The sequence below is a fragment of the Aulonocara sp. 'chitande type north' Nkhata Bay genome, linkage group LG7, assembly GCF_057382095.1.
Source record: "Aulonocara sp. 'chitande type north' Nkhata Bay isolate Kocher_YH1m ecotype deep benthic linkage group LG7, A_spYH_male_GT1.1, whole genome shotgun sequence".
NCBI lineage: Eukaryota > Metazoa > Chordata > Actinopteri > Cichliformes > Cichlidae > Aulonocara > Aulonocara sp. 'chitande type north' Nkhata Bay.
Genome location: NC_141350.1, coordinates 30,844,723 through 30,870,679, shown reverse-complemented (window position 1 = coordinate 30,870,679; position 25,957 = coordinate 30,844,723). Strand labels below are relative to the sequence as shown.

Here is a 25,957-nt window from a genome sequence, read left to right as displayed (position 1 = left end):
TTATTAAAAATACAAACACATTTTCCTTTAAATATAACACTTATGACAAATACAAAAAAATGGGAGTTGGGCTGTGAACCAGTTGCATGTGACACCCCTAACAATGCAAGCTTTGTCCCTGATGTAATTTAAACAGGTGAGTTTTCAATAAATTCACCCCTCTACAGATGTTATGATCATAAGTTCCTACAGACTGAGATAGTTTGTGTATCAGGCTGTAAAAATGTTTATTCCTACTGTAATGCGAGACATATTAACCTTTGAGTCTACGGAGGAGCAACTCACTCACTCAAGTAGGACATTAGAGGAACTGCAGGGTGGGGTTTTTTTTTTTGGTGTTTTACATGTTTATAGAGTCAGGTCTGTCCACAGTTAAAGCAATTAGATCTAACAGAATTTTCAGACGGTTTGATTTAGGATTTATTCTTTTATTTAGGATTAGAGATCTTTTGGAAATTTCTTTCTATAATTTTGAGGAAAAAATCTGAATTCTGACTGTGCTTTTATACTATATTTTTTCTATTTTTCTAAACATTCAAAATAAATAAGTAAAATTAAAATTCAAAAGAGCCCCCATTCCCTTCCAGTGGCCTTCCTCTTCATGTTTGTTTTTAATGCAGTTCTTGGCCCCTCCTCCTCTTCACATGCGCCTCTGCCCAGACTTTGCGGACGGTCCCTGACTTCCCAGTGAGGCGTTCAGGGAGCCGCTCAGACTCACCGCCTGTCGAAGTGTGAGCAGCAGGAGGGGAAAGTTGGTGTGTTGGAAGAAACCACCCAGACCCCAGTCCTCTGCAGCGGTGTCCAGCTGTGCTGTTGTGGGCTTTTTATTTTTTTTAACCATGCACGTGGAGCAGCTGATCGTCGGAGCGGTAAGCTTGTGTGTGTGCGGAGTGGTGTGGGTGTTTGCGTGGCAGCTTTTTTCACCGCGAGAGTCTGATAATGTTAGAGAGGCACAAAAATAAAAAGTCCACACATCTGAAAGTGTTTAAAATCACATAGTCGTCAGTTAGGAGTGCGTTAAATTGTATTTAAGGGATATTTTTGTGTTGTGGAGAAGGAAAAAAAATCATTAAACTTGATATTTCCAGTTCTAAAAACCTGTAAATGAAAGCGAGAGACTTTCTTCTTCTCTTTCTGTTTCAGAAATGATTAACCTAAAAGCAAAGAAGGTTGTTCCTCCTCCTCTTTAAAGCCCGAGTGTTTGTTGTTGTTCATTCATCTTCAACCATGAGCACCCTCCAGCAGCTGGGCACCATGGCCTTCCTCATGAAGAAGAAGAAGTTCAAGTTTCAGGTGCACTTCACTCTGGAGGAGCTGACAGCGGTGCCTTTTGTGAACGGAGTGCTTTTCTGTAAGATCCGCCTGGTTGATGGTGGGGACTTTGCCATCTTATCGTCCAGGTATGTAGGACACCTTCCTCGTTGTAAACCACTGAAAGCTGCACTGCATGAACTGACTGCTGTAAATGTAATCCCTCTTCGAGTCTGAGTGGATGTCTCCGCTCTGCCTCTGTTTCTGCCGGGTTTTCCACCTCAGATGAGCCTTAACAGACCTTAAACTGGCAGCCATGTGTTACTTCACCCTTGGCTGTGCTTGGAAAGTCTCCCAACTCCACCTTTCACTACACTCACACTGGGATTTACCCAGAAGTAACACACCCTTTGGTCCTTTTGGCTCATCTCTGGGGTGGTGCAGTGGTGTGTTGTTAGTTTGCTGAAGGGCTCCTGGGCAAAGGGGACTGAGGAGCGATAACGTCAGAGGCTGGAAAATGATGCCAGTGTAGTGGATTCCTATAACGGCCACTTCAGGTTCCAAAAATGAGTCACTCCCCCATAGACTATATATTTAAACGATGGCTGTAAATAAATTCTCCTCCCGCACATTTGTTATTAAGTTGGAAATCTTTACTTTTTTAAAATTTCTGCCCCCAACATCTGTCACAGCAGATGGTTGGTTCTGCCGGAGGTTTCTTCCTGTTAAATAGGATTTTTTCCTTCCCACTGTCAATATGTGCTTTGTCATAGGGAGTTGTTTGATTATTGGGGTTTTCTCTGTATTATTGTAGGTAGGGTCTTTACCTTACAGTATAAAGCATCTTGTGGTGGCTGTTGTTGTGATTTGGCACGATATAAATCAAACTGAATTGAATTGCTGTAAATTTGGACCTTTTAACATGGGAGTGTATGGGGACTGATTAACCGCTGGAGCCAGCCTCAGGTGGGCACTAGAGGAGTTGGAGTTTGTGGGTCTTCCAGGTTTACATCAGTTTTGAGCAGCTGAGGTTGCTATTGAAAGATTTGAGATAGTTGAGTAGAACATTTCACCTCATGTTTACATATAAAAGGTGAGACTGTATAATGAACAGGTGATAGCAGAAAAGCTTGTCTGTCCAACAGCCTGGCGACCTGAAATGATCCAAACTGGTTTGGTCAGGAATTAAATCCGCCAAAAACTCTCCATCAAACCACACCCCTTCTTTATTATTCTGCTTCTCTGTGTGGGTTAAACAAATGAAATAAAACACTGTAGTGGATACACAATGGGTTGTATCCAAGATGCAGCCTCTGGGGCTGAAAAAGTGAGACAGTCTCTGTAGACTCCTGTGTTACAGTGTCCAGCAGAAATAAACATGATATAAAAAACTGATTTGGCCTCTGTGGATAATTTCCCCCTTCATAAAAACTCTATGAGGGTGAATCATTTTCTAACTCTTCTGATTGGATACTGAAAGTGGAAAAAAAAGATTAGCGGTCAGGGGCAGTAAACGAACAGGTTTAATCCAGTCTTGATTTATAGCAGAGCTGGAAAAGACAGAAGAAGACAGTGACATGCTAAAAATACGCCGAGTTGAGGGGGAGATGGACAGAATGACATAAAGAAACACAGAGGAAAGACTTTAACACTGAGACTTTGAACCTTTGACCTGGAAACAGAGAGTGAGCATCAAGAGGTTCAGACAGATATCTGGGCCAGGTGGATAAAAACCCTTTAAAGTGATCTGTAAAATCTGCAGGCCAGTGCTGCAGTGAACTGAGAGAACGCCGAGTCAGCATGTTTACTGCATGCAAATAACTGTTACTCTGAGTTCCAGGTATTCATGTATGACAGTTACCTAACTTCCCTGTGAATGTAAATGGGTGGTGCATTAAGACTGCAAGACAAACAACAGAGCAACAGGGCAGAAATGTTATTGTACAAATATATTCATACAAATATTTGGATTGGAGGCTTTTATTTTAAAGCACTGTTTGACTGTAGTTTCAAAAGTCAGACTTTCCTTTTGAATCCCTGATTGTATGTATGGGCAAAAAACCAATTTATTCTGAACTTACAGAATGAAATAATCAGAACCTGCAATGAAGCGTGCACTAGTGTTAGTTTTTTTGAGGTTTTCATAGCACATCTTCCCGCTGTAGCCCTTATCAAACCACTATCAGGACCCAGCCTATGAGGTGACGGAAAACATGTCAGATAAACAATAATAATCTGACATATTCTGTTCCTGCTGCCAAAAGCCCAAAGAAGGAGGGCTTGTTTATCCTACCACATATAAATGTCATGCATATATACTGTGCATCAGTAACACATTAATGTAGGTCAGTAAAATCAAAACACTGCAAACAGTAAACAAAGGAGCATACGTGGCCTAAGTATGTAGCATTATTAACATGGATATCTTATCTTTGGGTTAATTTAAGCATGTCAATAGACTGCATTGGTCTGGCCCTTGATGTGTATCCTGCAAACATGGCAGAATCAGCGATGTTATCACTGACGTCAAAACTGGTCATAATGTGATGGCAAAAGCTGCACGGCTGCTGCCGGTGTTTCCATGCAGAATAGAGGTCAAGAAATGAATGTCAATCAATCCTTTCAACAGCCAAAACAAATGGAAATGTCTTTGTTCTTGAAATCAAATTCACTGGCATCCACAAGCTTGTATTGCCGGACTTTTACGCTACTTACTTATACCAGCGTGTAAGCTTTGAATCATTGTGTTTTTCATGGGAAACTTACTTATCTGGCCTTTCACAGCCATCACCTCTCAGCCTTCGTCAGTGACATAAACACCATGATGCCCCCGGGGTCAGTGTCATTATCGGCAAGCTCAGGAGGAAAGGTCAGAGTCTCCAGAGAAAGAGGTCAAGAGTTTCTTACTCTTCACTCAGTGGTGGAGAGTGTTTTGTTTGTTTCATTTCATTCCAATTGTTAAAAGGACAGCACAACAACATTCCTGTACATAATTTTGCATTTGACTAGACTAGGAGAGAGATCTTATTAACTGCTTGACCAATTTAGAGTAATAGAGTGACTCGGTCCTGTCCTGGTGAGATGAGGTAGACACCGGACAGGACAGTAAAGCCATTAAATGTACACCTAACACCTGCCCACTAAAAGAAAATGGTGAAGAAAATGACTGCTCTTGGAGTCCTGCCACGGGATTCTTGCATGCATTTTCACCTTAAAGATTTTTCATGATAACCTTTAGGTGTAACAAATATGTAAAAATTGCATATAAAAAGTAGTAGACGTGGATCTGAGCCTAACCCTGAGCAGGTGAAGGCCAACCTGGTGCGTGCGAGGAGCTCAAGGAAGCCTCCCACATTCATTTCCAAAGAATAGGCTGAGTAATATCAACCACCGTCCAACAATCACATAATCCACTCATCATGAATCAGAGTAGCCATGAATGGGCCATTTTATCGCACATTTGTACATGTGTGGAGCGTATTTGTATTTTGGCATTATATCAAGTCCATTGCTCACCAAGTAAATACCTGTGGAGGTGTACTTGAAGGAGGGAGAGCATCAGTCCAGTCCGATCCGTGCTTTTGTCCTTTTGTGAGGCATGTTTTTGCTCGCATAACTTTTCTTTCTTTCTGTGTTTGCTGGTTTTTGAATGCATCCTCTCTCACAGAGGTGTGCCTCTGTGCTCAGAAGCTAAAAATCCTACACTGTTATTGATTCTTTGAACTCCTTACCAATTATACAGGGACGTCTTGTACTTGAAGGCCATTAGGGATGCACTGTGCGTGATTATCAGTTACTCTTTGTTCTTTGTTCTTTGACTGGAAATTAAACGGTTATCTGTTTGTGCTGTTTATCAGCTGCCAAGAACCAAGTCAAGCTCACATTTAAAGAAATTCCTCTCTTGTACTTTAAACAATGGAAAACAGGCGTCACCCGAGACTTCAGCCAGTGTTGCACAATCGACAAACAACTGATTTATTGAAGACCTCCAGCTCCACAGCACAGCAAGTGGCTGATTTTATCAGCAGGGTCCTTCAGTGTTGTTCAGGCATTCCTCTGTAGCCTACAAGGTTAATACTCCAACACCGAGACATACCTTTATATTCACAGATTTGTTTTTCCTACAATCTGCAAAGGCACCAAATCTTTTGGCACTTTCAGCTTCACTGAGATAAAACAGCCATGCTGTCTACTGCTGATAAGAGAGTGAATTTACCTCTTTATCTTTTTGAGGCCTGTTATGCACCTGACCACATATTCATTTTTTTTACACTGCAGCAGGCTCCAAATATCTCCACACCATTGACCTGGAGTGGTACTCCCAATACACTGTATTTCATTTAAAATGCCCTAAAGTATCTTTAAGATTTGCTGCTATGTGAATAGACCTAAATTGAATTGAACTGAATTGAATTGTTGCCTAAAAGCTGGTAGGCACTTCCTTAGCATGAAAGCCAAAAGCATGGTAAATGCTTAAAAAAAGGATAGCTATACCTAGAAGCACCATGAAAGCTCGTAAATATAACCACAGACTGTATATAAGAACAGCATTTGCTGATTTGTGGACTTAAGGTTTGAAGTTTCTGTGACATCCATAGAGATGAAATAGGATGTTTACTGTAGTTATTAGCTATTAGCAGGTAATGCTACTTTGGTTCAGCAAGCTGCATGTGTAAACTTTCCATAAAGTTTCTGTCACCCGAGCACAGATTTATCAAAGGGGAAGATTATCTATAGAGGCTAAACTATTTTATTTTATATCAGGATGCAAACATGCTGATTTCTGCTGTAAATTTGGACATTTAAACTTTGGAGTCTATGTGGACTGACTCACTTTTGGAGTAAGCCTCCAGTGGACATTAGAGGAACTGCAGATTTTGCCACTTCTGTGTTGGCTGCCTTTTGTTATAACTATTTTATCATGTCTCGTTTGCTTTATCTATACAAACAGATAAATGTAAAGTGAGGTGTTTCATGTTGGATTCATCTATTGACAGGATTAGTTCCAGGTCTTTTCAGGTCACTTGGCAAAAAGTTCCCACTCCCTTTCAACATGTAAATTAATCAGAACGTTGTTTTTTTTTAAATGTATTTTGTATAGTATTTTTCTCTCTCTTATTTTCATTTCTAAATGTACCTGTATATTGTTCACATGTTGAAATAAAAATGACCAAAAAATTACCAAAAAGTCATGACTGTTGAACAGACAAACTTTCTTCTGTTTCCAGTCTTTAGCTAAGCTGAGTGCTTGCTGGTTAGAGCCTTTCCTTTTGCATATAAACATGAGGATAAATGGTTTATCTAGAAAAGTGACCAAGTGGAAGTTCTTGTGTCGTTGGTTGTCTTGGAATGGGATTACAGTACGATCAACCCAAGTAAAGAAGACCAAAATGCTGACAAAACAGAGAAGGACTAGCAGAAAGGTAAACAAGAAAACGCTTCTCTTAAACACATGAAAACATATCAGCTTCTTTAAGGCTCAGTTTGATATGAATTTAATTAATTAATAAATCTTGAATTTATTTTCCCACAGCTACTTTTTAGCCTGTGGTCTCCAGCATACAGTGCTGTGAGGAAACCTCAGGAGGCAGGGTTTCTAGTAGAAGTACTCCTTAAAAAAGGGAAGTGTGAGCTGTCTGGTCTGCTGTCTGGCTTCACTAGAAATAGTCGTTTTTCTGTTTGAATGCTCAGCGTCAGGTGTGCTTCAAACTGCTGGAATACAACAAACTTTAAAGTTCCTACAAATACGGCTGGAATTGGGAAGTTTATTTAAATAGAGACATACACGGAAACATGCAACGGTAAAAAAAAAAAAAGTACTGGAAAAAGGAATTTAGCATTCTGGGGCCAAGCTTAGTCATTTATCATGACTGCTGTTCGTAGATGATATATGCGTTGTGTGCTGTAAAACAGGTACCTTTTATAATTAACATGGTTTTTAAAGGATGTGGTTAACAAACCTCTGCCTTTAGATTGTTTCTTCAGTTCCTCTTTTCTGTTTTAAGATCTGGAAGTCTCTTTAGATTCTCAGAAAACCCAGAGTACTCCCTGCATCACTGCACTGATACCATAAGATGTATAATCAGGTTGTGCCAATCTCGCACTTGTGCACGGCCTGTTAAACAGTGAAAATGTATGAAATACTGCGGGCCTGGATGAGGCTTTGTTTAATGTTTTATAGAGCACTGTAAATACACTCATGTGTTGGTTTATTACTTTCAGAGCAGAAATATGGCTGAAACCATGCATCAAGTTCATCACATGGGATTTTTCTTTAAAATTATTATTCCTGTAAGTGTTCTCAGAATATTCCTGGTTGACTGTCTGTTGGTTGGTTTGTTTGGAGATAATGATAGCTGTTATGGAGAAAAGCTTCTAGTTTGATTACTAGAAAAGGTGGGACATAGACTACTGTCTACATCCCACCTTAGGACACACCTGCATTGTTCCCTTGATCTGCTGACATTGGCTTCCAAGAGGGTCCTGTCTTACAAACCCATATTATGAGGCTAGAGAGGTCGTGCTGGTATTTGGAAGGATATAGTTTAATAGCCAAGAAACATCTAGACTTTTTGTTTGGTTTTTGCACTTCCCTTTCAGGATGATGATGATGGAAACCTGCACGTGGAAAAAATACGTTGATAACTCGCTAATTTCCAGCTCCATATTCTTGTGATGGAATGTGTCAGAGTAGCTATGCATGATTCACAATTCATAATAAGACTATGTTTGTTCTTAGGCTGACGCTCAGTTCATCTGCTGTCTAAAATCTGCTCTCTAGCTCCTCCCTCTTTAAGACAATTTTTATCCATCCATCCATCTTTTCAGCTACTTGACCATTTCCTGCCAGTTATCTGAATTCGGGTCACAGGTATAGCAGCCTAAGCAGAGCCAAACAGCAGCCCAAACTTCACTCTGGCTACCTCCTCCAGCTAATTTAGAGGAAGACCAAGTTGTTTCCAAGCCAGACAAATATAATCTCTGCAGTGAGTCCTGGGACTGCCCCAAGGCCTCCTCCTCAAAACACATCCGCATCACCTCAACTGGCTTCTTTCAATGTGGAGAAGCAGTGGCTTTGCTCTGAAGCCCTTTCTAATGACTAAACTCTTCACTCTGTCTCCAAGTGAGAGTCCTACCACACTTTGTGTATACAAGAGTTTCTTGTATCTTGTGTCATTCCTTAAGTCAGTACCCAGAACTCGTATGCATGGGTAAGGGTAGGAATGTTGATTGACCGATAAAGCTGCAGCTTTGCTTTTATACTGAGCTCTCTCTTCACCACAACAGCCCCTATCCATCATCAAGTTCACACTCTACTCTCCTGTTACTGTGAAAAAGACCTCAACGTACCCTCTCACTGTGACATCATACATGACCAACGGACTAAAACTGAGGTTTTGGCTCACAGGGATTACTTTTACGTACACTGAACTCACAATTAAAAACTTCATTAACGTGAAAATAGATAGTATGCTGAAGCAGTGTCACAATAGTTTGAATCCACTGACTGGTTAGCGGCCTGTTTGTGGTAGTGGTACTCTGGCCTCCCACAGTCCAAACACATGCTTGTAAGGTTAACTGGTGGTTCTGAATGTTTCTCTCTCTGTGTTAGTCTTTTGATGGATTAGTCACCTGCTGAAGTCTACCCTGCCTCTTAAACTATACCAGCTGGGATTACTGAATAGGATGGATGGATGACATGAACATCCACCAGTGGAACAGCATATGTGTGACAGAAAAAAAGGGAAGGGAGACCCATCCATTGTTTACCTCAGTGCTGGGATGGGCTCCACAGGTTAATACCGGCTCACTTTGTTACTCTACCCTTTTTGTTGTGCTTTACATTCCCTAACACAAAGTTGAGGTACAGACTTGCACATTTGGGAGCAGCTCAATATATCACCGCCTGAGTCTATCCCACCTTAAAGCTGCCACCACCCTCGACATACATCTGCTAACCACAGCCTGCTGTTATATAACAACTTATACATCACACTCTGCCAGGTCATGCAAACACACTCCCAAACACACACATACACAACCTGTCACGCTGTCTTTAAATGATTAAAAAAAAGTTATGGCAGGGCAGAAGGTCAGGGTTTGTGTGTGTGTGTGTGTGTGTGTGTGTGTGTGTGTGTGTGTGTGTGTGTGTGTGTGTGTGTGTGTGTGTGTGTGTGTGTGTGTGTTTGTTGCGCTCATTTGTAACTCAGCCTCATTCCTCAGATTCTTTCTCCAGAAAACAATGACAGAGAGTAATCAGGGAGAGCTGGTTAAGTAAAGGTTTTGAACCCAAACACAGTTGTAGCAGCACTTCCTGCAGTTTGTAACCAAACAAGCTGCAGTGGAGACAAGGCCTTTCCAGGCTATCTGTAATGCCTCATTTGCCTCATTGTACACAGAAACTGTCTCATAGTAAAAACCACACAAAGAAATGATTTACATGCAGCACAACAGTTAGAGTAAAATCTAGATTTATATACTTATCCATGTGTATTTCACCACTGACATCAAATCTTTTTTTTTTTGAGGTAGACCTAGTGAACACACATAGAAACTCAAAACAATGTCACAAATTTGATGTCAAAAATCAAGAAAAACAAAATGATATGCAATTAATCCTACTCATGGCCTCTCATTCAGACATGACAAATGCACTGAAGATGTGAGAGAGATTTTAGTGTATTTTTGTATTTTCACTTGAGCCATAAATACTTTATTTGTTTTTATATGATAAGTGTCAGAGCAGCCATAGATTTGTCCTTAAATGTGTCAATGACTCTGTAATCATGAATTTTGTGCAGGGTGTGGAGAGTGGCCTGGTCCCCGAAGAATCTCTTAACGGACCGTCTTTCCTTTTAAACATGGCTAAAACTTAGACATGTTGACTGATTGCTTCCAGTCTCTGTGTGATTTAAGATGACTTTAAAGCATCAAAAGGACTGCAGCGCAATTTTGTTTTGAATTCAGATGCTGCATGGATGCAGATATAATGCACTGAAATGTGTCATTCTAAGTGTTTGTATTTTCTGAACTTACTTAGATTTTGTTGCTCCACTCTCCATAGTTGTGACAAAGTGACCATGTGACCTGTGCTTGTATCTACCTGTCGTACAAAGGTGCATTTGTGAGGGCGGACGGGCTGTAAGAATAGAAGCTGCAGAACCAGTCTGACCGTTTCCTGCCTCCGTCAGGCAGCCGGCCGCCTCCGAGAGTTTCATGAGTTGCACATTTCAGGTCACCCTTCAGATAAGTGAAGTAGGAAAAGTTCCAGCGATAAAGCTAACGTGGGAAAAGAATGCCTCAGATACTGAGTCATGTACTTATCATGGATTGCATTAAAGCAAACAAAAAAGTAAAAGTTATGTAACACAGTGTGTGTTTCTCTCTGGGGCTGTTACTCAGAATTATTAGCAAGAAAATAGAGGACAGAAACGGCATAAAATACCAAAGAAATTAGTAATGACATGTCCCAGCATGCAGTGTTATCTGTTTTTCATTTCCTGTTTGTCTAAAGTTGGAGTGACGTTTTAAACAGTTTAGCTTTTGTATCACACGTAGTCGATGTATAGGGATTTTAAACCTCAGCAGGCCTTAATAATAGATAAAATGCCACTGTGCGTCTCTTAGCTACATTTTTTTCATGTATAAAACTCTTATCATTACCAATATCTGAACAATAACACAACTTAAAAAGATAAGACTGTTTCCAGCTCCCTCTGTTAGCGCTAAAGGCCAACAAACTGATTCTAAGACTTAAAAATCTAAAGGGTACAAGGATTTTGATGCAAGTCAGCGCAGTTAGATTATTTTTTGAACCAAACAATCAAGATGTGATTGAAGTGCAAACCTTTATTTCTAAGGGTTCAACACAAGTATTAACTGACAGAGGATCAAAATTAGTGTGGAACCCATGCATGTCATGAAATGCTGTGTTTCCTCACCAGATGCTCTGCCAGGCCTTTATTGTGGCCACCTTCCGTTGCTGCTTGTTTGTGTCTCTCTGTAGTTTTGCATATAATAACTGAAAACTGCTCTGTTAGACTGAGATCAGGCGACTGGCTTGTTCCTTGTCTGTGCATTGAGAATCTCTAGAGTTGCTTTTGCAGTTTGTGTGTTTGTTAGCAGTCTAGCCTGCACAGTTTTCATGATATGATTTTCCAATTTTGTGTGATGGTAGATACCAATAACAGCTCAAAAACTGGGTCAAGGTCACATCAAATATGTCAATAAATCAGTAAAAACTCAACATGAGTACTTTGGTTGGCTTGACACTGACTTTCATTGTTAGCGCCCAAGGTCAAAGATGACCATAAAAAACAATTTCACTAGCTGGGCCCACGTCCTCATTTTAGGTTTGACAGTGTTTTAGTAGGTAAAGGTGAATGCTTGGACATGAATAGAGCTGTGGTTTGGGGAAGGCCTCGAAGGGGACTGGCGACGGCTCCCGGGCCTGACAGATCCTCATGTACTAAATAGGAGTGAAGAAGTTAAAGAATTGAGAACAAGGAGGGAGGGAGGGCGGGGCACATAAACGAGAATGAACAGTTTGCGGAACTGGGGGAACCTATATAGATGACACCAATGAGCGCGTTTGGAGGCGTGGTCCCGCTCCTGAAATTCCGATACATAATCTCCAATTCAGTTATAGCACTTGCCTTTCGGGTGTACCTATGCTCTTGTTTGCACTGTGAAGCTCTATGTGGAGAGTTTTGCAGAGTCTTAGTATTAATTCATCCTGCTGCTTCATCAGTAAAACCAGTGACCTGGGTCCACTGGCATAACGCTCCCTCCACCATGTTTGACAGATGATGTGGTGTACTTCAGATCATAATCGTGTTTTTCTCCTTTTCCAAACTTTTCAAGTTAATCTTGGTTTCATCAATATAATAAAATAAAAATATATATTTTCCAGATCCATTATGACTCGTTTAGATTTTTTCCACCAGAGTCTGATCTGATTGTCCTGTTCTTGAGTGTAACCAGTGGTTTGCACCTTCTGGTAAACCTTGTGCATTTCCATACTAACCAGGCTAGCTAGCTGATAACTCCACCCCCTCCAAATATGGCCACTTCTGTATTGTGGCTAAAAGGTTACATTTGTGGTGGCTATGTCCATCTTGGAAACAACTCAGAGAGCTGCAATTCAGATATGTTAGAGATGTGTGTTGGTGTACATAAAATGTAGGGAAGGATCGGCTGGAGCTGCATGGTTTGCATGTTCCAAAGGGCAAAATTACAGGACTATCTGTTCTCAGCAGTGCAGCCGGCTGAGTCTGCATATGTGTATGTTGTGTAAGTGGACAAATCATGCGGCGTTTCCTTTGACATGAGCGATGCAGGGAGAGATAACAGCAGAATTTAACTTTCAGGTTGAGACAAGCCCGGCATGCAGACGGATGGACTGCGTGCAGAAAAGTGAGCTCAATTCATTGACTGCTTTAGTGTTAGTTTACACTGCTGCAGATTCTTCCTCTTTGTAGGTTGACAGCGTGTCTGCACAGGAGGGGCAGTGTGGGCAGCTGTGGCTTCACTTCACAGGTGCAAAGCTAAACTACTGTAGTTAAACACAAAAAATAGAGGTGGGCTTTGTTTTTGTAGACTCTCAGACATGCAGCTGCAGGAAAAGTGCATTTCTGTCCCAGCAGGTTCATTCTACAATAATGTGTCCCCTTAGGCCTAATTTTTGGAAACCATGTAAAGGTCCCCAAGCTGTAAAATGTACATATTTGCACTGTTAATTAACCAGATCAATGGTGGCCCTTCCAGGTTATCCATGTGAGAATCATATCACTAAACCCTATGTCATGCACTCACCAAACCCTGCAGCACAGATATCGAAGACTGTCTTTTCTTACAGGATTTCTTTGTGTTGCATCAGAGTTTGTACAGTTTGTCCAACCCTGTTTTCGCCCCTTTGCTTTGGCTTATATTTTAAGTTATTTACGACACCTATAGTGCTGTTCGACTGGAAAGCGTGAGGGCAAGAAATAAAAACAATATGCAGATAAACACCAAATCTGTTTCCAATCAGAGCAAGTGGAAACCCCCTCAGCAGAGTCTGACGTGCCACGTCCCGGGATGAGATCATCTGGGCCATCAGCTGCTCGGTCTCGAGGACGTTCTCTAGAAAAACAGCCAGAGAAAACAGTCCGTGTCGTCCTATTGATCCTGAAGATAATAACACTTCTAATATAAACACATTTGCTCTTTCACATGCTCAGCCTCCAGCATATTTCCCCAGCTGTTACAATACCCACAGTTCACTTTGTGCTAATGGGCCAATAAATCCGCTGCAGCCTTGTTTGTTTTCCCCTGCATGATGAAGGCTGGGGTTACATTATTCTGTCGGACAAACCGAATAATGCTGGAATGCTTTTTAATCAGAGTAAAGCATCACATCAGTTAAACCTCTGGGATATCGATTTGGAGGGTGGAATGGTTTTACATGTGGGGGCCACTGATGCTTTTTCCCTCCTCATCTTTTCTGGCTGTTTTTCACTCGTTTTGCATTCAGTGAGCATCAGTGTCGCTGCTGGTAGCACGAGGCGATACCTGGACTCTACAGAGGTTTCACAGGTAGTCCAGCTCCTCCAGGAAGGCACAGCAATACATGCCACTGCCACAGGTTTGCTGTGTTTCCCACAGTCTCTAACACTTTGATTTTATCTATCTATTCAAATGAAGGTCTCCAAAGATAAAATCATAAAGATGATAATATTTGAGCTGCTTTTTAATAGATGTGTGGTAAAGCGAGGACCCAAAAACAGGGCTGGCTGATACATGGGCCATAAACAAAGTCCAAGCAGGTGAAGTGAAGCACAACTATGTGTATATTAAGAAGTCCGATTAAAGCCTTAATTCTCTGCAGTTTGGCTTGTAGGGGGGTGGGGGGGGTGAATTGAGGTAAAGGTGCAAACATTTATAGTATAAATTCCAGGATTTACTCTTTACACCTGTTTACACTGTAAACTGTGTGACAGTCTAACTACAGCAGGTACATCTGTGTGTGTGTTTGCAGGGAGGAGGTGCAGCAGAACTCCGTCCGATGGAGGAAGAAGTTCTCCTTTGTGTGCAAGATGAGCGCCAATCCGATCAGTGGAGTGTTGGACCCCTGCATCTGCAGAGTGTCTGTACGCAAGGTAAACTACAACTCCCATGCTCTTCTGGGACATAGAGTGCCTGATTACCTCAACACAAGGCCAAACAATTGTTTTTAGATTATTGCAGAAAATTAGCTCTGTGGGAACATTTAGCTGACGCTAAATTTTTTAATGAACTGCTTCATCAAGCTTTTCAGGCGAGCAGTATCCTCCTTAATTCAAAGGTGACGCCTGCACCTGTCCCACTTTCAGCTCCATACTGGAACCATGTGACGCGTTATGAGTGGTCAGCAGGGTGAATCACCAGTGTTTCTGTGTTTCTGTGTCTCTACAGGAGCTCAAAGGAGGAAAGGCCTTCTCAAAGGTGAGTTTATAACCTGTTTATGTCCTAAAACTGTTGGATGAACTGTTGGACTCATAAACGTTATAGTGCACAGATTTACAGTGCATTAAACACAGTAAAGTCTTCATCTCACAGAGACATGTGACGGGACAGTCATAGGGTGATGACTATAAGCAATAGCCAGTAAAACACTGTGTTTACTGTCTGCTCATGTAGGTTACAGTCAGCTGTTTGAGCTACAGCAGCTGCGATGAATGACGGGAATATTGTCACCTCACTGCAGAGCCATTTTATATCCGCATGTTGACTGCAGGGCTCCCTCTATGCTGAGTAATATGTGTGTTTATCTGTTTGGGGTCCTTTACTCCCTCTTTACATGGTTTAATGTTTCCCTGGGGTTGTTTTATGGCTCTTCGCCATTATTTCTTGCCTTTATTTGATTCTTTCGTGCAGTTTTGGTTTTGATTCAGTTACACTTTGAAGTGTTTTGGCAGCTTTGAGGTTATTTGGTGTTGTTTTGGATGGTTTTCTGTCTCCTTGAGGTGGTTTTATGCACATTTGAGGTTTTCTTGTACTTCTTTTGGGTTGTTTGGTGTCTCTTTGGGGTCATTGTTTGCCTCTTTGGTGGTTTAATGGTCTATTTGGGGTAGCTTGTGCGTCTATGTTTTGTGCCTCCTTAAGGTTCCTTTGTGTACCTTTGGGTTCATTTAGTGGCTCTGAAAGGTTTAGTGTTTCCTTTGGGTTGTTTTATGCCTCTTTCATTTTTGTTATGTACTTTTAAGTCTTTTAATTACTTTTTGGATGTTGTTGTGCATCTTTAGGGTTGTTTTGTGCATCTCTGTAGCTTCATGCACCTCTTAAACGACAAGCATTGGTTTTTATTTGATTACTGTTGGTTTGCATCCAGTTTTTTTGCACCTCATAGTTGTTTTACATATTTTTGTTTTGCTCTTCTTTGTAATTATTCAGTTCCTCCTTTACTGATTGAAACCTCTTTGTAGTTTTGGGCTTTTGTGCCTCTTTTTGTTTGTTTCCTGTGACAAACTGTGGGAAAGACAGACCAATCAGATAAAAGCATGCTTGTAGGCTGAGTGAAGGAACAACTATTTATTTGGTCTGGGACAAATATTGATGATATTTTCAGATTCAGTCCAAGCAGAAATTAGAATGTGCAGCAGCACTTTTGCTGTTTGTGTAAACTCACACACATGCAATCCACCACGAGCTGTGGCCCATCCAGTAGGAAGTAGAGCTGAGTGGGCAGAAAACAGTGAGTGAGGAGGTTAAAGGAGGTCATTGACTTGCACATTAAGTCACTCTCTCCTATTTTCCTTCATTGACTTCCTTACATGAGGGCATGGATTGTCAGCGGCAGACAAAAACAAATATTTTTAACCAAGTGGTAGAAGAAGAAGAAGTCCTGCTGCTTCAGATCTGTGAGGGGAACAAATTAAAAGCCCATGAGCCACACCTGATGGAGACCGTGGTCGTTACAACATGGCTTTTTCATTTTCTGTTGCTTTCTGACGTCTGTCTGTCTGTCTGTCTCCAGCTGGGTTTTGCTGATCTCAACATTTCCGAGTTTGCTGGTTCAGGCTCGACTGTCCGCTGCTGCATCCTGGAGGGCTATGACACCAAAAACACTCGGCAAGACAACTCTATTCTCAAGGCAGGAAAACACACACACACACACACACACTGACCTGATTAGTGCTCAGGTCTAGTAACGCATCTGTTTTTTTTTTTTTTATAGGTAACAATTGGGATGACCCTTCTGTCGGGGGATCCCTGCTTTAAAACGTGAGCTCCTTCAATTTGTCTGAGCAACACATGTAACAATTAAAGCTTTCTTTGTAACACATAAATTATATTTCCAGGCCTCCCAGTACGGCCAAATCCATTTCCATCGGGGATGAGGACCCCAACCTGCAGCTGGACTGTAAGGGGGAGAGCACTGACGCCACTTTGCAGCCACCAGGGGGCATCGTGGAGGGACCTCGGTCCTTCAAACCCCGACAGTCATCAGTGCGCAGCTCAGGTAAGTCGTTGGTGTAGATGTACCTTGATTAATGTAGCGTATTTTTAGGGATCCTAAGGATGTTTTCACGGTTCGAGGTGTTAATGCCGGAGCTATGTTTGTGTGTGCAGGGCTGCCCGAGGAGGGAGGGAGTGTCTCCAGTCCGGACGAAGTCTTTCAGATCGGTCATTTTCGCAGCTCCAGCTACGCCAGCCAGCACAGCAAGATATCAGGTCAGAGAGCTTTAACTTCCTCGTGCAAACGTGCAAAACATGAAGGAAATAAACACAAATAAACATCTGTTTCCATTCTATCCTTTCTATCTCATCCACCCTGTTCACTTTACTTATTTTTTTGTTCCTCTCCTCATCCCCTTCCTCTCATTTTTATTCCTTTCCGCTTCCCATTCCTTTCCTCTTTCTTCTCTTCCTATCAATCTTCCTTTCCTTTCCTTTCCTTTCCACTTCCTTTCCTTTCCTTTCCTTTCCTCAGGTTACAGCACCGGTCACTCTCGCTGCTCCAGCCTGAACGATCTCAGCCACCACAGGAACACCTCCTCCAGCAGCGGCACCTCCTGCGGGCTCGGCCACCCCTCTCAGCCGCTTCCCTCCACCCCCACTGAGCCGCACCGCCAAGCGACCCCCACCAAGCCAGAGAGACCTCCTCCTCCCTCTGCTGTGGCCATCTTGTCCAACAGATCCTCCAGGTAGATAGACTCACACACAGCTGCACCTCAGAGGAAACCCACCTGCCGCTGCATGTTCTCAGCCTCGCTGATGTCATGGCGAGGCATGTCAGGACTCCATGGCGTCGATAAAAGGCCGGAGATGGTTCTCAGGCATGTGTGAACCTACATGCCTGAGATTCTCTGGAAGAGTGTGAAGCATTTGGCTGGAATTCACACACGCCGATACATCTGCTACTCGGAGACCTGCCGTTTTCTGCTTCATCTTGCTTGCACACATTTGCATATATCAGTTAAAAGGTTAACAAGGAACCAACCAACTCCTAGCAGCCAAACCCTTTCCCCTCCCCACTGATTAAAAATATTAATATGTTGATTTTATTTTTTTATTAGTAAGATATCAGTAGATGATTCATGAAGGTGAAACGACAGGTGGGGCAGGTGTCACTACAGAAGAATTACAACCCACAGAGCTCCAGAATGAATTTGTCAGCGCTTCACTGTGAAGCTGTGTTTGTGTTTCAGACGTGACTTTTTCTCTGGTTTGTGTTCGGTCCAACAAACAGGAGGAAGAAGGAACCCGTGGAGAAGCAGCCCAGCTGTGTGGACGACACCCGCATCGATGCAGACGCTATCGTGGACACGATCGTAAAGAGCCAGGACTTTGACAGCAGCAACAACGAAGGTCGGCCAGAGTCCCGATTATCTGGACTTAGTTTCAGCCACAGGACAAATATCAAAGGCAGTATCAGCTTCTGGCTCTGAAACGTGTCAAACTTGCATTAAATCCTCCTGTTGGCCACCAGAGGGCGGCTCCTGCAGCAGCATAAAGATGTCAGATAGCACAGAACTCATCACTTTCCCGATGAAGTCCTGATGAGAATCAGGTTGAACTGGCTTCAATATGATGCTCATTTTATAATTTGATGTCCTCATGAACGTCCAGGAGGACAATTAATCTGTCTGCTGCAAAGCTCACAGGATGATTTTGGTTAAGAAGTGTCTGAGACTTTTACACTTTCCATTGTTACAGTGTACACCTGTAGTTGAGTCAGAGCAAAGTTGGGTTAACCTCTCATCGTACGAGAAACACCAAAGTTTGGAACTAGCTCAAGGCTTGCTCCTCCAAAGGGTTTGGAGGAGTTGGTTCACCTGCACAAGTGAGCCACGCTAAGGGTGGAAAAGACCCAGAGTTTGATTTAAACTGACTAAACAGCGCAGGTGTGAAAACAGACTTTATCCTCTTATAAAGAAAGTGGAAATAATTCCAGTTTTGAACCCAGTTTAACATAAACGGATGTTTTTTTGAAGACTAACGAGTGGCCAATCAGATTTAACTCAGAAATCAGTGTTGAGGGACCAGCAGCACGAGGACTGATGGCGGTGATGGTATGTGTGGGCTCAGTTTCACTTCACAACAAATAAATTCTTTGTGTATTGTGACCTCAGTCTTCTTGAGTACTCATTACTGGACGTTCCACACTCTAGGATATCGCCCCCTGGTGACTGTACACAGCTACGACATCTAAATACCCGTTCACATGAATCAAAACTTGTAAAAAAAACCGTTAAAAGTAGAAAAAAAGTAGAGTATTGTTTTGGAAAAAACCCTTTAACTTTAGTCATTGTGTCATTGTGGGCAAAGGTGTGGAAATATTTGCTGATACGGGGATGAGTTTTACTGTATTATCGTTTTGGAACTTTTTAAGCCTTGTTTTATTAAAATGAAGTTTCCACCTTCATTTTAATAAAAACATGCAAACTAAACCCAACAGATTGAGTAAAACTAAACTGAAACAAGAAAACTCACTCTGGAAACCAGGTTTGACTAAAAGGAATTTAAAAAAGCTCAAAATTTAAGTTATAACACGTCTGAGCTCCACACAGACACGATGGTCCCTGTAGCAAAATAATGGGCTACTGTATGTCCATCTTTTATATGCAGTCTGTGGTTTTGGGACAACATGTGAGCGTCACCGCAGTAACATCTCTGGGCTCATTTTTTTCAGACAGCAACTTGAGACTGTTTATCAGCAAAGACGGGACCACAGCCCTCAGCGGGACGCATCTCGCCAACAGGTATCATCTCACTCGCCGTATCTTTCTCTCGACGATCATCTTTCATAAAAACTCACCTGTTTCTGTTCTTTTCCCAGAGTAACTCCTGGCATCTTTGAGCCGGTGGTCATCGAGACTCACTGATACCCACGCTCCTCTCGCCTCATTGCCGTCTCTCTGACGTCCGATTGTCTCTGTGCGTGCAAACATGTGCACAAAACTTCATGTGTGATCACCGTGGTGCAGATGTTGAGCCTTCTAGTGTTTTTAATCAGGTGGCGGGACGGGTGTAACACACGGGTACAGTGTTTTCTCAGACAGTAGACTGATTTTAACCTGTTTTTAACCTCTAACAAAGGTCATCATTTCTAATTTTACTGGTTTTAAGCACTTTTAAAACTGCTCCAGCCTGCTTCTGTGTGTCGCGTTATGTTACAGCTCTTTTGGTTAGACTGTGCCCTCTGTTTTAAAGTAAAACTCTTCCTCGTGGAGTAGCCTGTCTTTTAGCGGCGGAAGCCTCTATTTTGCATTTTCTGCAGGAAGTGTTGATCAGGTTTAAATGTGATGTTGAAGAGCCTGATGAGTACCAGGGGGAAGCATGCACAGAAATCAGTAATTCATGCTCTCAAAGAAACTAGGTTAAGGGTCTAAATCTAGAATTTAACCTGTAAACCCAGCAGTCAAACTGTAACAAAACTGGCAGTGAGGCAGATATAAAATAACTAAAAGCAGATCCAGAAAACAGCTTCCAAATGTCGAACGTAAAACATGAAATGAAATCCAAGCAACCCCAAAGAGATTTGAAATAAAACATAAAGAGGAATAAAATGACCATACTAAGCAAAAATTCAAAAATTTATAACAACGCTAAAGGGTCTGAAACTGCTTTAATCAGCTGCACAGTTACATAAAACAGCCTGAGAGACACAAAGACGTATCCTGATTCCTACGTCAGGCTTGTGCTCAGAGGCGCGTTTTCTCATAATCCGTCCATGAGTGCAGTGCAGCAGCAAGGGAGACCTAACATATACGAGGCCATGGAAAATCTCAAAGTGAGCCACTTACATTCAGACAGAATTCACCTGTTAAATATTAATCAGTGATGCTGACATTTGAGAAAACCTGTTTATGTTTTCTTCACTAAGCTGGGAGCATCAATTACTAATTTGTGTGTTCAGGTTAGTTTTTATTTTTCCCTTCTGTGACTTCAGGACTTTTTCAGTTTTTCACTCTGTTGTTCGGCTTTTCTTCTTTTCGCTACACTGGGTGTGTTTCAGACGAGTCCCCGAGGACGTCTATAAAAGTTGCTGACTCTGTCACATAATCAGTCACTGAACACTGGTACCAGTGAGAAGCACACCCAGTCAACCTCTGACCAGGACTTCGTGCACACATTACTTGAACAACACCTTAGGAACCACTGCATTCTGGGAACTGTAGTGCGACACTGAAACAAGGGTGCTTCTGTCAGCTGGTTGGGACTTTAGAGTTTCTGAGAAAATACAGGACAGAAGATGTCAGACTGTGAAAGCTTCCCTTTAACCAGTGGACAGATTTATGGTTTAGTGTTAGGTTGCATTTTAGCCACATGCTAAATAGATATATTTTCAACTTTCAGATAAAGTGTCATACTTGCAAGGCCGTATTAGGGCTATTGGAGATGTGGAAAAAGTATGAGGCTGCGTGAGGTTTGTCAGGGGTAAAATTCAGAGGTAAAAAGTGACAAATGTATGAGACCAAACTGAAAAATTTACAGGACAAAAATGGCAAATTTGAGAAAGAAAAAGAAGGATAGATTAACAACAAACTGTCCAATTTACAAGAATTAATCTGGGAAATTTTGGAGAAAAAGCAGGCAAAAACTAGAGCAATCTTGTCAAATGTAATAGGATAAACGGGGAAAAAATTAACAAACTTCTGACAGATTTAAAGAGAAACACGAATGGTGATCTTTAGTCAAGGATACATTTTGCTTCATTTTTCAAGGTTAAGTTTGAAAAATTCACCAACAGCATCACATATTAATATAAAAGCAAATCGATCTACACGTTTGTTTTGATGGAAACGCTCCCCGAGCGCTTGTCCTGCAGGTTTTTCCTCTGAATTTTACACCCCTTACGTTTTTGTCCCTTCAGTGCTTTCAATACGTCCCATTTCATTTCTGTGTGAGAAGAAATCAATGCTAACTTATCCCTGGATAGATTTGGTAGAGTAAATTTGAAGGAAGTCATGAACAACATGTAGGGGCAGTAAACAGGAGCTGAAGCATCACTTTCACCCCTGTTATGACGCTATCTCGTCAATATTTCTGCCTTTGGATTTGATGAGGACCCAAAAGTCCCAGAGAGACGCTCTTCGTTCAGGCTGAGCAAAAATCAGCCTGGAACTGAAACTAAAGCTTTTATCCTTTTATGTTATTTTAATGTTATTTGATCACTGTGTTTTTACTTATTTACACTGTTTTGCACATGTGAACTCTCCGAGGCGAATTAGAAACCACTAAAAGGAAACAGAGGTGGCACAGTTGTCCAAAACAACATGAAATCTTCTGTTTTTAAATATCTTATTTCATCTCTGTTGGCTTAATGCCCGCAGAGCCTTTGTTCATATGGCTGGCCATATGTAACCATCCATCCTCTGCACTTACTAAGTACTTATTAACTTTTTAAATTCCAATGATCTCATAAACCTGTCATAAATTTGAGGTTTTGTGGGGGCTTTACTTCCTTTCTCAGCCACATTTTATTTCCAACGTTGGCCTTTCTCTGATATTAAGTACACACAAATAGGCTGAATCCAGAATGTGTGCATTTTAAGGCAGGAGATCTATATTGAGGGCCTGCTCTGCTCCACTGCTCCACACTTTTAATGGTACTAGCCCCTCAGTTCATCCACTCTCTAAGAGAAATAGTTTAAGCACCTGTCTCTTTATAAGAACCCTCTTGTTATAAGCCAACTTTCCAATGACTGGTCAGCTTCTGGAAGCCTGCAGAGGAGCAAATCAGGGTTTGTGAGCTGTATTGTCTATTTCATGCAAAACTGACATCAGCACATCATGAGAGCAGAATGTTTTTTGCTCACAGGAACTACTCTTATCAGTGTTTACCTCATTTTTGTAAAATATGTAACGTTATAATATTATATATTTAACAGAAAGTAAGAAATAAACCCTTTTTAACAACAAGTGACATCACAACAAGCTAAGAAATTGACGTTAGCAGGCAAAATGACTATAAGCACAATATTAGCATTGCCTATTTTTGCATCCATCCATTTAGGTGCTCATTCACCTTTGGAACCACAATCAATGTCGTTTTACTTGCTCATAGCCTGCCATCGTTCTGGCTCCACACTGACAAACAAAGCAGTGTTTTTACCAAAAAGATTAACTTCAGTCAGAACTCTGCATTTTGTAGCTTTGGGCAGTTTAGGTTTTGTGCATGTGCTGCAACAAGGAAAATAAAACTCCTTTTTCCTCATTGCTTTTGCAAGGCTTGTGCAGACTTAGCGTGTTGAGCTAGCAGTGATACTGTGGGCTGGTGTTGGCTGTAGTGAGGTCAGTCCCACAGCTGCAGCAGCACAAAGCCTCTGTTGTGCGAGTACTGACAGTATACAATAGATCTTCACCCCCCCACGGGACTCATTTGTGCATTTGTGATTATGTTCATGCTGCAAGATGTGCATGCCGGCCATGCATCTCTGACTGATATGAAAGGATGTACTGTATAATAGACAGTTTTTTTAAGCTTCTGGTGCATCAAGTCATGCAAAAGTATAAGTAAGTTGTAAGCAAGTACTGGATACTTGGGACATCTAGAGTTTTGTTAGGTTCACTACTCCTCAAAAGTTTAGGATTGCTTAGAAAAGTCCTTCTTTGCTGAAAATAAAGTAGTTTTCTTTTTTTATTTAATATAACATTAAATTCATGTTAACTATTTTAAATAAAATGTGATTAATGAAACTGTTAATTATAAATCCTCCGATATTGTGTTAACCATTGGAAGTTTATCATATTAAAAAGCCTGCTAATCATTATATAAAGTCGTTAGGCTCTGTATGTTATCCACAGCTTTCATAATTTGTAGAATATGGAAGCTTGTTTCTGCCACTGAAAGAATAAGTTCTTTTCTCAGATGTTTGAGCTAGGAACTTAGATTTTTTTAGATAATAACCTGAAATGTTCACTTAATCTGGCAAAAACTGTTTTTGTTTTTGTGTTTATTTTCAATAATGGGACAGGCAGAGCTACAGGCAGACATTTTCATGCAGCCATGCGTACTACTCCCTCCACAGAACACAGTAACTGGCTGTCACCAGAAAAGAAAGAGGTTCACAACTGAGTCCATAAGGTGTTCAGATTGCAGCTTCATTAGACGGTAACCATAACAGTCAGACTGGGTTCATTAATGAAGGGAGTAGTACACACTGTTGCATTAGGTAACAGTCTGTCATAGATACATGTATGTATGATACATTAATTTTTTGAAGCACTTTTCTAAGTGATCCCCAACTTTAACCTGTACTATTTAATAATTATGCACCTACCTTTATCGCCATATTTTCCATTAACAGTCCATGTTTGTCATTGTTGTGTGTATGTATGTATGAAATGTGTGATGTGGTAACCATATAGTCTATTTTCCTTTTATTTCCAGACCAGCAGGCTGGTCTGCAGCACAGATCTGTGTGTAAAAGCTTATATTTTATGGTAAGATGTGACTAAACAGTAATTATTTACAGTGCAGCCTGGAGTTACTGGGGAAAGTGTGCAGTAAAGGGATCTGTCTGCTACTGTGATTTCTTCTAGAAATACTTACTCTTTCTTTGTACTTGACCATATGTAACCTTGTGATCTTATTAAGCAATTTCTGCGTGTGGTGAAATGTTTATTATTATTATTATTATCATTTCTGATGATTTGAAATGAAATTGTTGGGGCCAGGGTTATGTTGCAGTGGTAGCTGTGGTACTGATTTAACAAGATGGGGTTTGGTAAAGGGAATATATACTTCACAAAACATTTTCCACCATATTTTAAAATGTATTTATATTAAAGGTAAAATCACTAAATGTGTAGAAATATAATAAATGCATATAAAATATCTAATATGAGCATTAATGTTGGGTGAAAATAATTTTGTTGAATAAATTGGTGCATTTCTGGGTTTTTGAGAATAAAAAATCAGTTGTTGTTTTTTTGTTTTCAAATGCTTTCTAACTCCGTGCACACATATTTTTACTCCTTGTGTTAAAATATTGGGAAATGTTCCAAGAATAACTACAATGTTAATAAATGTTAATAACTACATGTGAACGGAGGAGTTGTGATGAACATGAAAACCAAATAAACTGTCAAAGTCTGGATTTATCTTCTTTCTTTAACTGCCTCATCTCTTTGTTTGCACATGTCACATGATACTACACCTTAACACAAGTGTTATTATATACAGTCACGCCGGAAAAGTTTGTAAGTACATGCAATGAAAATATGGAGACAAACAAAAGTTGAAACGATGCCTTCAGGAGACGGTGGTATATTTGATCAAGAAGAGGGAAACCTGACTTTCTGATCATCATCAAAACTATTATCGTTTTAAGTGAAATTATTCTATAGAAAAGAATAACTACACCTCTGGTATCAGAAGTCACTTCTTCTTTAGTAGAAATTACTTTTTGGCGTTTTGCATGATTGTCCACCAGTCTCTGATGCTAACCTGCTAAAATCTTTCATCCACTTTTCAAAAAAAAAAAAAGGAAAAATTATCTTTACTTAGATCTGTGCTTTGAATAAGGCCTTATTATCCAGGGTGCCACAAACTCACCGTACATATCAACCCTGCAGCCGGGGAGCTGTGGACCTGATTGGAGCTGATTGGACCTTCTTGATTTGCACTTGGACTCTCTTTTCTCACCTACTGACCTCCTTTTTTGCCATTCACTAGGTAGGTTTAGGCCCTGAGAATTGTTTGGTTTAGGCATGACAGCACCAAAGGACACCTTGTGCATACCTGAAACACGCAAGCAGCAATGCCAAAACGCTGTTATCTGATGCTCCAGGAATGAAAGGAATCTGGTTCTCATTCCTTTCTTTTTTTGAGTCCTCCTTTGGTGGATTTGTCGTACTAAGGATCATTGGTACTGTTGAAAAGTCCAGTTCTAATTCAACTTTGAACTTTCAGATGGATGGCCTCACATTATCCTGTGTCACTGTTTACAGAATTCACAGAGTGGTTCTTCCTCTTAAAAGCTGTCTTTGCTCTGCAATAAAACATGTCAACTGTTACTGTGATGATCCATCAGGACATCAAAGGCCTGGTCTTGACTTCTAGATTTACTGTCAAACTCCAGATATGGAACAAGAAGGGGGAAAAATCATCTTATAAAAAGCATCTCGAAGAAAATCAGGGGCACTTCAACTTAATGAAATATGTAAATGACCTGAAACCAAACAGCTTGAATTTTCTGAAGGACAATGAGAATTTAATTTGCCCCTTACTATTTTC

At 41.0% G+C, this 25,957-nt stretch overlaps 1 protein-coding gene across 1 annotated transcript; it reads left to right on the top strand.

Annotated features, from left to right (window-relative positions):
- The first annotated feature begins 674 nt into the window (after positions 1-674).
- On the top strand, positions 675-24,816 carry eeig1b (estrogen-induced osteoclastogenesis regulator 1b). The gene is made up of 12 exons (XM_086300002.1): positions 675-869; positions 1,144-1,400; positions 14,270-14,390; positions 14,686-14,715; positions 16,247-16,363; positions 16,448-16,494; positions 16,572-16,732; positions 16,843-16,944; positions 17,204-17,417; positions 17,963-18,081; positions 19,406-19,475; positions 19,553-24,816. Exons 2-12 carry the CDS (start codon positions 1,228-1,230, stop codon positions 19,596-19,598), a joined length of 1,200 nt encoding a protein of 399 aa, XP_086156128.1. The 5' UTR covers positions 675-869; positions 1,144-1,227; the 3' UTR covers positions 19,599-24,816.
- Positions 24,817-25,957: the final 1,141 nt, after the last annotated feature.